Genomic DNA, 18,525 nt, shown 5'->3' on the forward strand with positions numbered 1-18,525 from the left:
TTTGCTGTGCTGGATTGTAAAATCAATAAATTATATCTACATGTACTTGTAAAGTTGTATAATTGATGAAAAGAGATGCGTATTTCTAACAGAACTTACTGTCTGTTTATTCAAACTGTTAATCTACAACAATCCAGCAACAGAAAATATGAAAAGTTATGCGTTTGTGTTCATGTGCATCTATAACTGATCAGTTGGGAAGATCCACTCAAAAATGCAAGAGCTCACATTAAACTTATTTTGACCCTTAATGAGAACTATGAAGACGTGATTTGTCTAAAGTATAACGAAGATGTCGAGTATGTGATTAAAATTAAAGCAGATCGTACTGATAGGTTATTGAAAGCAAATTGTAAAATGGCAAAAAAGTACAACACGCATTAATATTATATCACTGACTATAAAATGTGTTAGTACTTGACAGTATTTATTAACGGGCACCATAGTCACAGACTAATTTTGGTGCTTGTGCTATCAAAAAACGTGTTGCCCGTTTACACTGATCGCTCTAAATATCATAATTGAATCTTGGTTATTGGTTTTTGTTGACTAACAGTCATCATAAGTACCATTATCTTTGATCTATGGTGTAAGTGCGATTACAAATAGTTTTGTTAAAATATGCATCATTAACTGTATCTCTGCCTACATTTTTGAAATATCATTATCGCTAACGAAGCTTGCTTGATAAAAGGAAGCTGTCAACGCCCACCTACTCTGATTACAGCGACTCAGTGATGTCTCACGCGCGGCACCGGGATGACCCAGTGTCGTATACCTAGTTTCACAGTAGAAACTACGGCTCTGACCTGGCTAGACGTTTCCTAGACTGGCATCCAAAGCCCATTCTGCCCATTTTTTGCCGTCGCTATAACCGTAAGATTCGTTAATTAAAAAGTTTAGTTCGAATTATTGCCTAGCCTCCAATAGTTACTATGAACTTTAGTGCGGGTGGATATTAAATTATTTGCCGATTGTACCAGGGATCAACTGCTTCACCTAGACCCTATGTTTGCAAGATTGGAAGTCGCAGTGGATAGTGAGTGAGTAAAGCACTTTATTTTCAATCGTTGTGGTGAATAGTTGGTAGCATCTTTTTATTCAGCACAACGTGTGTAAAACAAATGAGTTTTTGGGATATTGCTAAACCTAAACGAGCATTTAGAAACACAGTGCCAATCTTTTTTTAATATGATTGAAAAGCAAGCATAGTTAAAGAATTGTTTTCTGTCTTAATTTGCATAGGTGAATCATTTTAACTTCAAATAAAAACTTGATCAGAATATTTTATTAACAAGCTAATAGTTATAGTCATATTTGGTGTCATAGTAATATGTACCACTCTCTTACAGGATCTGTTGGTCGTCTGTTTCAGCATCAAATAGAGCCGTAGAATGGAAACACCGGTAATTATAACAATTGTCATATGCGAAACGAATTGAAAGCTGGGTTTAACTTAGTTCTTAAAGCATCTCTATTTTAACAATAGAGCACTAACCAGCATTGGTGTTTGGGTACAAAAAAGTGTTTATGAACTCTGAGAGCTTTTCTGCTTTTCCTTAATATATTATTATCTTGCCACCATTATTTAACTACAGTAGAAGTGGATAATATATATAATGTCCAGTTCTAAACAATTTTAAAGCTGGGAGTGAACAGTTATTTGGCGTGGTGCTAAAAATTAAATTCATAAGGTTTGTGTGTTATGCTCTTTTAATGTTTAGTCTTGTTTTTTTTATATAGAAATTGTTATCGCTGAAGATTGCCGTTATTGGTCAGAGCAAGTTTGGTGCGGACGTCTATAAGTTGTTGAAGCGGCAAGGCCACGAGATTGTGGCCGTTTTTACAATTCCGGATAAAGATGGCAGACAAGACCTTCTAGGTTGGTGCAGTTCATCACTATGACTATTGTGTCCAATAAGTTTAGTTTTTCAAGCTAAATATTAATAAAACTGGGTTTATAAGAATGTGATGAAAATTCCAATTGTGGTCATTCTGAAAGGTATTTTGTTTGTGAACCTAAAAGAGAGTCTGTTGACAGCCAACTATTAATCCAGCCTATTTCTCTATTATCAGTGAAAGTTAGAAGGATAAAACTATCTATTCAATGCATGTACATTGAGTTGACCAATTAGTTGTTAAATTTTTAGCATTAGCAGCAGCTGCTGATGGCGTTAAGGTTGTCAAGAATAAAACATGGAGAAGCAAGGGAAAAGTGATTCCGGAGGTATTTGAAGAATACTGCAGTGTAGGTGCTGAGCTTAATGTCATGCCATTCTGCTCTCAGTTTATTCCCATGGAAGTTGTTACACATCCCAAATATGATTCCATTTGTTACCATCCCTCTATTCTTCCTCGGCATCGTGGGGCATCGGCCATCAACTGGTAGGTTTTATCGCAAGTTTTGTGTAAGAGCTATTCAGAAATAGTTTAAAACTTACGAATGGATATTGCTAGAAAATTACTTTTGCTATATTTATAATTATAGTTAAAGAAACATTTAGAATATTCTAGTATTGCTGAAAAGGAACTGCGCCTAGTGATGGAATGAAAGTACAATAGTAGTTATACTGATCTCGTTGCCTTTTTTCTGTTGGGTGTTATTATTCGAAATAACTTTGAAGAGAAACAATACACAAGGAACACATTAGCGAACTTGAATAATTGTTTGCAATGTGCATCTAAATACATCCACATTCTCACATAGAGGACTTTAAGTGTGCCTTCAGACTGGAATTTGGCCGATTAAGCCGGCAAATGTTCACATTTCCACTGCTATCGTGTAAGTCAGGCTATCTATGCTGCGCATCTCACACTCCTCGCGTCTTATCACGCATGCTTTGTCAATAAATATTTCCAATCTTTATCTCACACTCAGCACTTGAGTAAACAAAACAGTTTCCTATGCATCATGTGTGAAGGTAAATCTACTTAGAGGTTTTGGTGTTTGGCTTTTTCCATTAGTTTAGCTCTGTATTTTGGATTATTCTATAAATTTAACTGAATTTATAGAATCGGTTTCTTCTGTTATCAAGTGATGATTATGGATATAAACGTTTTTGTTATCTCATCTTAAACTGGTTTGGGATTGTAATAGTGCCTCCTGTCCATCTACCAGTATTTCATTTATGAAAAAACTGTTTATTTGCCTGTATATAGCCTTTAATCTAGCTACCTCAGTCGTATTCTCAAGAACTTGTGCTTCTCCTCTAGGACATTAATGCAAGGGGATAAAAAAGCAGGATTCACCATATTCTGGCCAGATGATGGCTTAGACACAGGACCTATCCTTCTGATTAGAGAATGCGCAGTGGACCCAAATGACACCCTCAATACATTATACAAGAGGTTTCTTTATCCAGAAGGGGTTAAGGCTATGGTAATAAGTTTTTACACTGTCATAGTGATGAATGCTTTTGCCTGGCTTTATGGTCACATGTAGTCCATAATAGTATGCCCTTTGTGCTTCACCTCGTTAGGTAATTCACGCACAGTAGTCGTGCTTGTACACTTCTCTGTTAATTTTATGACAGTCATGCAAACATATGCGCCGGTGATGATGCTGCACATTGCTGGCATTTCTTCATTATACGGTAGCCTTGATTGTGCATGACTTTACACCTTGCATGATAAGGTCAACGCGCAGTATAGTGTGTGTGCATGCCTATTCAAAGTTAAGGTAACAACCACTGGTGGTTAATATATTGGAAATTATGGCATGCAAGTTTAACAGAATTTTTACAATGGCTTCAGTTGGCTGTATTTAATTTGCCATTCCTTAACCAAACACAAACACTAATACCACTTATGTCACACAGTGACTTATATAACGGCAGTTTTATAGAGTTGCCCTACCATAAGCTTACATAAACATACCATAAATTGGAAAGACCTAGAAAGATTAATCATCTAGCTACACAATGATACTACATTGTAGGCCTATTCATTCACAACAAGCCATGTGATCTGAGGGTCATTTTTATTTTGCTCCTTCCAACTTTGAAGTAACTTGTAAACACACAGAACTATCAAGCTGGAAATAAAATATGTAAATATATTTAATTTAAATGTATTATTAAATGAAGGTGCAAATTGATATAAATTGAGGTGGAGCATTAAATTAAATTCCACATTATTTGCACAGTCTGAGTGCTGCAGTGTTGTCAGTTGTCTTTCAAGTTTTATATGTGCTGTCACAGGGTCTGGCAGTAAGGATGATAGCGGAGGGTGTAGCCCCTAAGATAGCGCAGTCAGAGGAGGGGGCTACATACGACGCGATGCTTAAGAAAGACTTGGTGAAGCTGTCATTTGATCAGCCAGCTCAGGGAATCCATGATTACATTAGAGGCTGTGACCACTCCCCTGGTGCCTGGGCTATTATCAGTGACCAGGTCAGCTATCATCATACGCATGCAGTCAAACCGCTACATACCGAGTTAATTAGCTCTCGGATCTGTTTTATGTCCCGAAGCTGGTGTCTCTTGAAGCAAGTATTGTCATAAGAATGCAATGAATTCCGTTAATTTGTTCCACTGCTTAAAGATATGATAAAAGCTTCAAATAATTTTCGATAGCATTAAATATATATTATATATATATTGAATATATATATTCAATATATATAATATATATCTATATAACAAATTCATTACATAAAAATGCTAGCGGTAAGCCTGGTGATGCCAAGGGTTTCTTCATGTCCAATCAGACACCCGCAGGTGGGTCTTTACGAGGCTCTCAGGAACCAGATGGAGTTTTTAAAGCAAATATTTTAACGACCTGGCCGAAGGCATGGAGCAGTTGTGCGTGAAGTTCCATCATAATCGGCCATTTTTTTGCGTAAAATAATCGGCCGTTTTTTGCGTAAAAATATCGGCCGTTTTTTTTTGTAAAAACGAAACACATTATACATTTATGCCGACTTACAAACATGCACAATGACAAAGTATGATTAATCAAAAAAAATAATATCACGCACTAACTGTGAAATAATATCTAAGAAGCTAATTTAATGAAGTGATAGTCAATAAAAATATGTTTTATTATTGCTTTGGCTTTTCTGTTAAAGATAATTGAGGAAAGGTGCAGCCTTGTCGATACAAAGACAACCGGTGCGTAGGTAGGACTGGTTTTTTTCACATCACTTTTACTTTCTTCACAAAAACCATCAGACAGCTTTGTAGATTTTTTTAATAATTGATCCAAAGATCTTTGCTTTAGTCTTAAGGAAAGCACAGCCTTTATCTTTTTTTCACCGTTACTACTGCTCGTATCCTTTTTAGAATCCAGGTTTCAAAAATCCATTATTATAAATACACTAATAAAAATAGCTTTTTGCTTCATTTGTGTTTTTCGATTTGAATGTTGCGTTGTTTTTAACAAAAAATTGCAGAATAGAAGCTAAGAATTAGATGTGGTTTTAGAGCCAGGTAAATCAATCAAATGCTCTGACTAGGCTTTGCTGTAGTTTATAGAGTTGCATACATGTAACAAGCTGTTGAGTATAAAAAGATTTGAGCTCTTGCTATTATAGCAGTACTCAGAAGGCTACTGTCTAGCCTGTTTACAACAGTGATTAGACAAAGCTGACAAGCTACTGTGACAAATTGAGTTGTCTGTCCTTTAGTATGGTCGAGAATTCTGTTCTCCATCCTTATATAATCTTGTAAAAGTGAAATATAGATAGCTTAACAATGTATTTCAACTGAGAGTTGTCTTCCCATGAAGTCTATATATTTTGCAGCGGGTTACCTTCTATGGGTCAAAGCTGAGGAGAACGAGCAAACCTGAGGGAGAAGAGATTCAAATAGACGGCTGGACTCAGCCAGCTATCGTACACTCTCAAGGCATGACTCTGATCGGCAATGATGGGAAGATGGTGGGTGATTCTCTAGTCTGCCAACTGATTCATCTCAGATTCATCACAGTTTACTGGTTAGTTTCTGTTGCCTCACACCTGTCTGCTATCTTTAGGTAGATGTGGAGAGACTCGGTCTAGCTGGTGGCAAAATGATTCCGGCGTCCAGTTTTGGAAGCAACATGGGAGCCGAGGGAGCTGGTATGGAACTGACAGATGAAGAGAAGGAGATTCAGAGCAAGACAAGGGCTGTATGGCAGGGAATCCTCAACCTTGAGTCTGTTGTCGATAGCACTGACTTTTTTGCCTGCGGGGCTGGTTCTATGGATGTAGTCAGGTCAGTTTTGGTATCGCACTCACTTACAGCGCACCCCTACCATAGACCATCAATTTGTTCCGGTGCTGGCATGGCAAGACGGAAATGTCATATAGGGTGGTATAGAACCCATAGTAATTATCTAATGCAGGTACCTCCTGGTCAAAAAACATCAAAATTTTATATACGTAGTAGTGTACATATTAACTATATATTACTAACTAATTACTAACTACTTATTAACTGCATATTACTAACAAAATAGTCTACTAACCTTAGTAACTATAGTTACTTACAGTAACTTTAGTGTATTTTGTGGTTATGTAATAAAATGTAACATTACGATGTACTATGTGCATGTAGATAGTTCTTACCTCCGAAACAGAAGTATAACATAAACCTTGAATTTAACTTAAATGAATTTAGCTGACTAAACACCTACTTCAAGCTAAGTTTTAGTATGCATTTTACTAAACTAAACTTTAACTTTGTCATTATCTGAATTTTTATCACCTATTCTGTTTCCGGCTTCGTTTTCACTATAACTTATAGCCGATCTTATGAAAAGTTTTCAATATAATTCGACAAGAAAGCCTGAGCAATGCTCTTTTCAAAAGCGACCTCTTGCATACTTTGCCATTTAATGACCATCGAAAAAAAAAAAAAATTTTCACCTTTTGTGTGACCTGACTTGTACTGGTACATGTATTCACTTTCGCTTACTTTCCACTAGTTTTCACACGAAGAATGCTGAAATGAGAGAGAGCAAGCGTCGGATTTCTTCAGGCGTTGTGGGAGGGATTTTGGCGAATAGCATGTCGGCATCTTAGTTATTCCGACATATTCAGCACACCGTCTGCCAAACTGTAATTTCGAGAGAAATTTTTGTTGGTATCGTATGGGGAAAAATGTCAAATGGCAGCGGCAAAAAACATTGTGTTCAACATCGCAAGGAGAGAAAACTGTATAACAGGGACATAGTAACTCGGGGGTGCGCTGTACCTCTACTATAAACAGTTGTTAGCTCTATAGATTGGGTTTCTTCATAGGCTAAAATTAAAGCTCACTTGCGAATTCAATTTAGCGTGTTATTCAATATCCTTCCTTTAGTTGTTGTTATTTTTGTGAGTACAATAATACATGTACTTTGGGACATGAGCTGAATGCATTCCGGGACTGATCTCGTATGCCAATACACTCGTATCTCAAATCAAATCAATTTTTTCTATTTAAAATAACTAAATACAAATTAATTCGTTCCACTCTCTTGAAAAACACCTAAAAATAAGATATTACAATCGAAAAACATGTTTTTGATTGTTGTAATTCACTCCCTACATCCACAAAGTAATAAATACCTTTATAGTGGTTATGATCTGCAATAAAATGTAACATTATTATGTACAATACTGTATGGAGGTCTTACCTTCATGACAGACGGTAGCGGCTAACAGCTGTGAGAGAGAGTCTTGACGGCAACACATTCGGTACGGTACACTTTTGTAACGCTACATGTCACCGCGGTTGCTTCTATGTGTTGGCTTATGGCAAAGAATAGTGCTTACTCAAAGGCTCACTCGAAACTTTCTCCAGCTTCTGCTCCACTATTTCATTATTTTCAAAATTTTACTGAATTGTTTTACACTCTTCTTGATCTCGATTTGTTGTGAACAAAACGCAAACGAGAATGAAATCTTTATTGACCAGTTTTACACAAATCTAAAGGCCATTAGTTCAACACACGAACACTCCCAGTCAGTGGCTGGAATATCTGTATGCATAGATGTGGTTGTCCCGATGAATAATCACTCATGTGTCTCTGCTCTAGACTGATTGAGGAGGTAAAAGTTCAGTGTGGACTCTCTCTAACCAATGACAAAGTTTACATGTCACCCACATTCAAGGAGTTTACTGCAGCTTTGGTGAAGAACCACAGAGGGGAGGACAAGGAGATGGAGTTCTCTTATCAGCCTGTAGGTTGCCGATGGCTTCTTTCATCACTCTGTTTCCATGACACAATGCTATGTGGATATTATTATCTATATGGCATGCTATTGTAATTTTTATTTTATAGAGGTTTTCTTTTCTAGCTATTGTCCCTTAAATTGTGTCGTGTGTTCGATTTGTTAAGGTTGTACACTTTGAATATTAGTCAAAGTTAGCAAATCCTTGTTACAAATGATTTTGTAAATATCCCTCAATTTCTAAACTTAACCATGAATAACTATTTTAATCCAGTTAGACAATCCAGATAAAATATAACATTCGAGTAGAAGCTTTTATCAATTTAAAATGTGCCACAAGTTGATTCGTATTCATATAAATAAGGTCTCTAATATTCTAATATATACGCTGGTTAATGGAAGTACAAGGGAGAGCTTCTAGTTTTGCCATAATGTATTTTTATTATTTATTGAGTTGACTATGTATGACAGGGTAGTGGTGGATAAAAGAATCTACAATAGCCTCAGCATTAATAACTCCTTATCTCTTTTCAATTATTGCTAGGAGTGAATAGCTTCATTGTAACACCATAGACTATAGGCAGTAAAACAACAATGATGAACAAAAACAGCTATGATTCTATATTGGAGTTAGATGTGCTCTTTTATAATAATAACTTAGCTGTTATCTTAATTTTGTTATATTGTTCGTAGTAATGATTTCAGTAATAATTGTGGAGAATTACTTGCCAAGTCTTTCATTTCATGCCGTTCTTTCACTACCTATTATGGCGATATTGTGTCTTCAAGTTGAAAATGTTATAATTTAGTTTCATCACTTTGTCTATAGTTTCAACACTTTGTCTATAGTTTCAACACTTGGTCTATAGTTTCACACTTTGTCTATAGTTTCACACTTTGTCTATAGTTTCAACACTTTGTCTATAGTTTCACACTGTGCCTATAGTTTCACACTTTGTCTATAGTTTGACACTTTGTCTATAGTTTCACACTTTGTCTATAGTTTCACACTGTGTCTATAGTTTCACACTGTGTCTATAGTTTCACACTTTGTCTATAGTTTCACACTTTGTCTATAGTTTTAACACTTTGTCTATAGTTTCAACACTTTGTCTAGTTTCAACCCTTTGTCTATAGTTTCATCACTTTGTTTATATTTTCAACGCTTTGTATATAGTTTCAACAGTTTGTCTCTAGTATCAACACTTTGTCTATAGTTTCAACACTTTGTCTAATTTCAACCCTTGGTCTATAGTTTCACACTTTGTCTATAGTTTCAACACTTTGTCTATAGTGTCAACACTTTGTTTATAGTTTCAACAGTTTGTCTCTTGTATCAAAACTTTGTCTATATAATCCTTATCCAGTCCTTATCACATCCTGTTCCACTCAGATTCGTCTCCCCGGCCCCCTTTCTGCTATCTTTAATTTGAATGTCCATAGGTGAAGCTGAGAGCAAACAATATGGATTTACAATTCCCCAACCAGCTCTTCATCAATAATGAGTTCATAGATGCTTCAAATGGCGCAACATTTGCCACCATCAATCCCTCAGATGAATCAGTTATCTGTCAGGTGGCCAAGGCCTCCAAGGAAGATGTTGACTACGCTGTCTATTGTGCCAAGGTTGGTTCGGACTTTTGGTTATAAATAATAAATAGAAATCACAAAGTTTAAACATGCGGGTGACACATATAGCATAATTAGCACTTGTATTTAGAGCCTTTTATAATTAGCACTCCACTTATTTAGACTGCCTGTGCAGGTGTCTAAATAAGAGAACATGTATGCATGGCAATCCTCCCTTTCCTGCTAGTTGTTGTTCTGTAAATGAGTGCATGGGAAGTTCTAACATTTTATTTCCTTCCCCCAACATTATAGAACGCATTTGAGGAGTGGAAAGACATGAATGCCCGTGACAGAGGAACCCTTATGTTCAGGTATTGTCCACATCTTCCATTGCCTTCAGTTGCCCAAATCTCCATAGATTATATAGATAACAGTATAGATTGCATTTAGACTCGCAGACCTGATGGAGGAACACCAAGAGGAGCTGGCGACTCTAGAGTCACTGGACAGCGGTGCTGTCTACACATTAGCACTAAAGACACATATAGGCATGTCCATACAGACTTTGAGGTATTTTGCCGGCTGGTGCGATAAGATTCAGGGCAAGACAATTCCTATCAACCATGCTAAACCTAACCATAATCTCTCATTTACTAAGAGAGAACCCATCGGGTAAGCAACAGTATTTACCTTTTACTCTGTGATGATTTCTCATTTTATTTCTGACCTCACAGTCTCAGCTGATTTATTGCAATCATAGAGTGTGCGGAATAATCACTCCCTGGAATTATCCCCTCATGATGCTTGCTTGGAAAATATCACCTTGCCTTGCTGCCGGCAACACAGTAGTACTCAAGCCAGCTCAGGTTACACCTCTCACTTCTCTCAAGTTTGCAGAACTGGCTGCTAGGGCCGGGTTTCCTCCAGGTGTTATCAACATTCTTCCTGGAGCAGGTTTGTGATACATTCAATTATTTTTGTTTAATATGGGTAAATCTTCCTCTTGTAATCCGTCCTCACAATAAACTATAATGCTTATTGCTGTCAGATCTCATCACACTTTTTTTACCTTTTTCGTGTGCTGAAATGTAAAATACCTCTTAACACAGCAGTGAGTGTTGGCTTATTGTGAAGTACACAAAGTGCTGTGTGCATTTGATGATTTTTCTTTTCAATTTTCCAAAAGTTTTACAATAATCTCAAACATGGTTTGATACTGTGAGGTTTGGGAAGTTTTCATGTCCAAGAGTGACTACTGAGCACACTCAGCGGTAGTGCCTATCATCTATGACCAGGACAGCCAAGGCTAAGAAGTTGACAAGTATAGGTACTTGAGGAAGAATATTTTAACTTGTTTTTAAAGTTAATTTCTATGAGTCTTTAAAAAGCAGAATTTACAAAATCAAGGCTAATGTTCAGTTTATTTTTACAGGAAGTGTGTGTGGTCAGGCTATTATAGACCATCCAGAAGTACGTAAAATCGGTTTTACTGGGTCAACTCCTGTTGGCAAGCAAATCATGGCCTCCTGTGCCAAGAGTAACCTCAAGAAATGTTCCCTTGAACTTGGTGGCAAATCACCGCTCATCATATTTGCTGACTGTGACATGACTAAAGCTGTCAGAATGGTAAGTTGTCTGACCACGGATACGAAACATTGGCACAACAAGACAGGTGAAATAATCATTTGCTTCGGGTTATATGTAGAATTATTATTTGGTTGAAGTTGGTTAAAAGGAGGCCTGTACTTGTGTATGTCTTCAGGCCATGAGTGGAGTCTTTTTCAACAAAGGTGAAAACTGCATTGCTGCCGGCAGAGTGTTTGTGGAGGAAAGCATCCATGATGAATTTGTAGAAAAAGTTATTACCGAGACAAAGAAAATGAAGATAGGAGATCCTCTGGACAGGTCTGTAGACCATGGTCCTCAAAATCACCTTGCCCATCTCAACAGTCTCCTCAACTATGTCAAGGTACAGTCACTCCCTTGCTTTGCCGCAGATTCATAGAACTTGATGTTTTCTTGTTATTTATACAAATTAAATTAAGTGTCAAATTTTCAATTATTTTCCATAAAATTCTTCCAGGCGTGTAATGTATAAATAAACTCATTCTTGTATTGCTAAAATGCACAAAATTTGAACATGAAATTTGCAGTGATGCACTAGTGAAAACAACAATTTTTGCACAGTTTTTAAAGTTCAAGGTCATCTTGATGGTTCAATTGTCCCTTTAAAATGTATGCAAATTGAAGCACAATCTGACCTCTTCCATGCTGACTATTCAACATTTCATGGTATCATGTTTGTGCAACCATATGTTGTGCTCTATAATCTGGCTAGAGACAACACATTAGGCCAGTTTAGCCTGAGATACATGCCATTACAGCAAGGAGTAGCGGAAGGAGCTCGTCTCGTGTATGGAGGAAAGCGTGTGGAGGGGCCAGGACTTTTTTTTGAGCCAACTATTCTTACTCATGTAGATGACCATATGTTTGTGTCCGAGGAGGAGTCATTTGGTCCTATCATGATTATATCTAGCTTTCCCAATGGGTAGGTTGCATGACAGTATGGTCCTTGTGTGCAGACACCTGTCTAATGTTGTCATATTTGTACATGTTGATATCTGATTAGATGCATTCTCTCTTGTTGCTGTTTTGCTTTATCATGCCGCCGAGAGATATATCACTACTGCTAGTGGATAAAATGTTTTCTATACACTAATAAATTCTAGGGAATGCTGATGGCCTTATTTGTTTTTATCTTGATAAAAGTGTAGTTGATCATTACAATCATACCTCGACATGATATACTTTTCGGAACTGAGCTCGTATCTCAATTATTTTGTATCTTTAATCAATTTTTCCCATTTAAAATAGCTAAATACAAATTAATTCATTCCCATCCTCTAAACAAAACTTCCTAAAACAGGATATCACATTAGAGCATTGCTTAACTGTTTTAATTCATCACTTAGGCTCACAAAGTAACTTAAATCTACAATGTAACATGGTGGTTATGATCTGCAGTAAATTGTATAGTTACCCTATTATGTGCAATACTGTCTTGAGTTCTCACCTTCGAGACAGACCGTAGCGGCCAGCGGCGGTGTGGGAGATTTCTCGGCAACGTGTTCGGTATGGTACACTTGTGACACTGCGTAACATAACATGAACTTTAAATTTAACTCAAATGAACATAGCTTACTAAGCGCAAAATTAAAAATTAGTTTTAATCTCAAGTTACATAGAACCAAATTTTAATTTGGTTTTCATATTCAGCTTTATACTTTACTTCCGGTTTGACTGTTTTTCACCTCGCCTTTTAGTCGGCTTTTTTACAACTTTTTCAAATTGATTTGACGAGAAAGACAAAGAAATGCTGTTTTTATAAGCGGCTTCTGGCATACTTGCCCACCTGGCAGCCACATCGAGAACCATCTCGTATGCTTGTATCTCAAATATGTATCTTGAGGCAAAGATTTGTTCGGAATTTTTCTCATATCTCAAATTTTTCGTATGATGAGACATGTCTGTACAGTATTTTAGTAATTCTATTTTAATACAGTGTTAAGTTATAGAGTAGGTTATCATGTCTGTATTACAACTTCTGTGTCAGTGTTTAACTAATGAGTAATCGGAAAACTATCTCATTATTAATACTCAGAATCAGTGATGCAGTTATGCTTGTTGAAGCAGAGGATGACCTCATCATCAGTATGTTTGATTAGCCGCTGACAATGTGTGTATGTCTATATTACATGTAGACTTTTCATTTGTATGATTGCAGGGATGTCGATGGTGTAATTAAAAGTGCCAACGATACAGAGTATGCCCTCGCTTCTGGTGTTTTTACATCTGATCTGGACAAGGCTTTAGATGTTTGTAAGTAGCAACTAATCACTCATAAGTAGTCGAGTCAACACACCTAACAACCTAACGGATCAATTTTGACTGTTCATGGTGCTTTTATTACAGCGAGTCGACTGGAGGCTGGCACTTGCTTTGTTAACACTTACAATAAGACAGATGTTGCTGCTCCTTTCGGTGGATTTAAACAATCTGGATTTGGAAAAGACTTGGGTGAGTTTTGATTATTCATCTTTACCAAGCTATTGCCTTTCAGATTTTAAGATGCTATCTACAGTCATGTACAAAAGTATGGAGTCACGCTATGATTATCATACAGTTGAACTTAAAGACTCAATATTACAAATTACATTCAGACAAATTACAACTGGTTATACGTATTTCAGAAATACTGAACTACTGTAGAAATACTACATAATCTCCATACTTTTGCACATGACTGTATATATATAAATGATAAGTTTGCCCTCACTATTAATTACCACTCCTTTTCGTCATGTTTTATTTATGTGAAACCCATTAACAAAACATGGGCATGTTACAAAGATACTCATTTTCCTCTCTCTAATCAGTTATTCTTAGTTAGGCAAGTACATAGATAGATGGACACACAGAATGGAAAAGAGATAAAAGTTTTCAGGTTTCAGGCAGCTATGGGTGTTTCAGCTAGTCATATAAAGCAACTAATGAAATTATATTTCAAAATTATATTGTTAAACTAGAAATTCCACTGTCATACAGCCCACGACCAAAGTGATATTGGAAAAAAGAAAGGGTACTGATGGTTGAGAAATGCAATATTAGCAGTCAAATAGGATAACTGCAATGGTAGCTGTAATGTACTGGGTGTGGGTGTTATTATATACAACAAATAGCAATAATGAAAGGAAAAGATTATATGTTTATATCTCTCCTCCTGCAAAAAGAGAAATGCAATATCGGCCAATATTAGAAGAAAAATGCACTGATATAGATTTTTAGAAAATCTTTTACATGTACTACGTAGTCATTGTTTTGTAGTCATCCAAACTTATAATTAATTATTGTAATAATCTCATAAGAACTGTTAAAAAATATCATCGTCATTTCCTTCACTTATACGTCGTTGGACATCAGTTAGAATACGAAAGTACTCAAATGTGTCGGCAAATGAAATTGAAAATGAAAAAATTGAAATCGGCAAGAATGAAACGATTTCTGTACTCCTATCTATGTTAATTGCCGAAACCTTCGGTAATTCGACAATGCTATAGACTGGTGGAAAGTGCACGTTTTTTTCGTGAAATGCGAAATACTTTATCGTTCTATTCTCTGTCGCTCGGCGTTTCAATTTCCGGTCTTAACTTTTATTAAACCAAGCTTTTCAAGCGTTTTGTGACGATTTTCGTCCTAATAAATCTGTCTATTTATGTATAATCCGATCAGATGGGTTAGTTTTAGGAATTTGCGGTAACCTTTCAAAGGCTTGGTAACATATTGAAATAGGTTTATATGCGTTTTGTATCATTATTGTACTTAAACGACTTTACTAAAAAAATACTTAAATTTGTTGATAGGATTTCGTTGCAAGGGTTTGGTGACAGCCGTTAACGGATAATTTTTCGGGAGTTGTGTGCACATGTGCATTTATCATAAATCTTCCAATCAATCGCTTCACTCTTGTTTGGTCATGGGATTATTTTGAAATTATAGTTTTTATTTAATCCTCAAAGTAAAACATTCTTCCCAGCAAACATAAGGTTTCAATAGATACCAGATAGATCCAGTGTTTACTTGATTTATTTAGCACCAACTACATTATCCCTCGTCATGTATTGCCAGTTACAGTGTATTGTCATCTACAGCCTTAATTTTATCTGTCACATTAATAGTTACTGTCTCTTTGAATGAACTCTTTGAATTTACAGGTGAGGAGGCTCTCAACGAATACCTGAAGACCAAAGTCGTCACAGTCGAGTACGGCAGCAAACTCTAACCTACGCTGTTAACTAACTCTACTCACTAAGAGCCTATTGAATGACTTGATCTATCTGTGAACCTTTCTAGCGCCTTTCTACTCACGTTGATCATGTATTTTGCTACAAAAATCTTATGTCGTTTTGCTGACGCAATCTTTCATAATTATTATGTTATTTCATTTGCCAAAATAAATAAAATTTATCATGTATAACAAGAAGATAATATATTTGTAACAGGTTGTTCACTATTTACATATCTTTACAAACAATAAAATAATAGATTTTGTGATGTCTTGTGTACAGCTCTACCCAGTTTCTTGCCTGATATAGCATGATTTCACACTATGAAAGTAGTATTTGCAAAGAAGATTTGACCTTCAAAAATGATACCAGACTTATATATAATTCGATATTAACAGACTCCTCTGGGAGCTCATACTTGCAATAATTTACTGACATCTTAAAAATGATGACAAGAGTACATGCTCATGGAGTCACAATAGGGTCAAATTCTCGTGAACTTATTGAAACGCTCTTTGGAGGATCTTCAATCTGGTAACCTGTATGAGATCAAATACAGCATATATTACAGGTTTGACAAGAAGTCTGCTGTTACTGGAACTGTTTGAAGGCACAGTTGTCCTAACAAACACCTGCAAGCCTGACCCATGTAATAAATCACTTATATAGCAAGTATTAATAGCTTCTGTCCATCAACAAATTTGGCTTGTCTTAGGCTAACAGCTATAGTACTTGAAGTCACTAAATGGTGTCATAAAGTCGGGCTGCCGTATTGTCAATATTTCCAGAGAGGCGAAATTCATTCTGTAATGGGCAAGATGACAGTTGCAATTGGGTCTTACTATATTCATACCTAGCCGTGATAGATAACATTTGAACCTTTACAAAATTTGTTGAAGTAAGCTATGGCTCATGGGCTATTAAGCTTCTTGCACCATCCAATAACTATGTTACTTGAGGTCACCGAAGGGTGTTAGAAAGTCAAATATGCTGCTTCATATAGGTACTGCTTTTAGTACAATTGGTTGGTCACAATTGTTCTGGAGTAAAATCCTAGCAATTACAGGTTATGATTGGCGGGTAACAACACATATTCTCATAAGACTGCAGTTATAAAACAAACAAACACATTTCTGGTCTAATATCTTTCCAAGTCTCGTGCTAGTTAACTCACGTTCATCTGATTCACTTTTCTCTTTTATACTGTCAAGAAGTGGTCTTTGTTCCTCAGTTACTTCTTCTCCATGGTCATGAGAATCGGCAACGATTGTGTCCTCGGCTACTTCCTGGTAGTCGAGCTCTGCGGATTAAAATTGGTTTATAAATCTAATGCTGCTTTAAAAATTCCACGCAGTCATGATATGAATGGTATAAAATATTCAAATTAATAGCATCAGAAATATTATATTATCTATTTGGTTATGATAACGGATAGCAGACTTAACAGCAAATATCTCACTGGTTTGGCAGCTCCCAAACCAGTGAGATAACATCATTAGTAGCTAGTTCCCTATTAAAGCTGCTGCTCTAGGTTACTCCTATGAAGACAGACAAATCCTTAGATAAACTAATTATTTTTTCACTTTGCATTATTTCGGCAAAAAGTGCGTTACATTTGCAATTTATAAATTCAATATCGAAAGAATACTCTGACAAAACAAGGAGTCGTTCTCTTAACCTAAAGGGCAACTGCTGTAGTGTTGTCAAAGCTATGCATATAATGTACAGTCAAACATGGATAACTCGAACTTCACGGGACCGAGTGAAAGTGTTCGAATTATCAGAGCGTTCAAGTTATCAGAGCACTGTCACAAGTCCATGTATTTACTTATTTATTAGTAGATACATGTACATATGCAAACTATAATATAAATCAAAAGCACAAATGGCCTGTTTCAAATTAAATGCTTCTAATGTAAAGTTTAAAACGTTTTTATCAAAAAGTATAGAGATTTTTCTATCACTTGAGATTGGTTTGTTGTTTGAGGTGATGTTATTGCCAGGACATTTTTTAGATTGACATTGGCAAAACTTGATCGTTGTTGAAACGCTCAAAAGAAAAGACATCTTTTTCTTCTGAATGTTTCACCCACAATCAATTTTGCCAATTTTTCTTGAAGTTTATGCAAAGATTACCTCACTTTACCTTGCTTCCGAAGGGCGATCGCTAAGTGGATGTTTGGTATAAATCAAATTTCACCAAACCTTTAGAAAAGTCGTTGACAAAAATATTTTGCCGATGGTGGTAATAACGACGCTTATGAATTACGAAAAGTTGAGGTTTACCTCTATGGCTTGGAATAAAGTGATTTTCTAAAGCCGTTGGGCAAAAAACAGTTCGAGTCAACAGTGTTGAGTTCGAGTTATCTATAGCAATTTATCATTACGTGGGAACAGACCAAAGAAACCGTTCGAGTTAACCCTGTGTTCGAGCGATCCGTGGGCGAGTTATCCATGTTTGACTGTATATAACAACTAACTGCTAGTGTTTTTGGTACTCTGATGTAGAAAGGATTATGAAAACGTACAGAATACGTAAAGAATAGAAAAAGCATAATATTATTATGCTTTATTAGTTATCTTGAGGTGTTGACTTATGTTCTAAAAAAGAATCAAGGAGATTGAACCACTAGAAGCTGAGATATAGCCAGCCAAACACAGGTCTACCTAATAATGAATCAGAGGAAAACCCTTCGAAAATCCCCAAAACTGTGACGTGTGAAATCGACTTAATGTTCATGTGCCGGAGTTGTGCACCCTTACCGCTGTTACGTATAATGATTGTTTTGGCTACGAGATGTGAAACGCTTCTCGCGATAGTAAACAATTTACAGACTAGCTCTGGTTTCTCAGAAAAATCAAGCAAACATTGTGTGGTAAAGGCATTTGCCCACAACCCCTCGCCGTGATTTTTCAAAACAGAAGAGCAGATTTTGACTATTGTCCTTCAAATTTTAACTTGATCTCCACGGATAT

The 18,525-nt window shown here is 36.3% G+C and overlaps 1 protein-coding gene across 2 annotated transcripts; it reads left to right on the forward strand.

Annotated features, from left to right (window-relative positions):
• The first annotated feature begins 1,010 nt into the window (after window positions 1-1,010).
• Window positions 1,011-15,803, forward strand: LOC137401100 (cytosolic 10-formyltetrahydrofolate dehydrogenase-like). 2 transcript variants are annotated; one of them, XM_068087459.1, is made up of 19 exons: window positions 1,011-1,043; window positions 1,353-1,406; window positions 1,744-1,882; window positions 2,151-2,385; window positions 3,214-3,379; window positions 4,200-4,391; window positions 5,744-5,878; window positions 5,974-6,194; window positions 8,002-8,146; window positions 9,581-9,763; window positions 10,019-10,077; window positions 10,157-10,378; window positions 10,467-10,660; window positions 11,139-11,332; window positions 11,469-11,675; window positions 12,091-12,254; window positions 13,491-13,585; window positions 13,679-13,783; window positions 15,478-15,803. In XM_068087459.1, exons 2-19 carry the CDS (start codon window positions 1,395-1,397, stop codon window positions 15,543-15,545), a joined length of 2,736 nt encoding a protein of 911 aa, XP_067943560.1. In that variant the 5' UTR covers window positions 1,011-1,043; window positions 1,353-1,394; the 3' UTR covers window positions 15,546-15,803. The 2 variants fall into 2 exon arrangements, with proteins under 2 accessions (XP_067943560.1, XP_067943561.1); XM_068087460.1 differs by having other exon boundaries at window positions 1,011-1,039.
• Window positions 15,804-18,525: the final 2,722 nt, after the last annotated feature.

Source organism: Watersipora subatra, chromosome 7 (genome assembly GCF_963576615.1).
Source record: "Watersipora subatra chromosome 7, tzWatSuba1.1, whole genome shotgun sequence".
NCBI lineage: Eukaryota > Metazoa > Bryozoa > Gymnolaemata > Cheilostomatida > Watersiporidae > Watersipora > Watersipora subatra.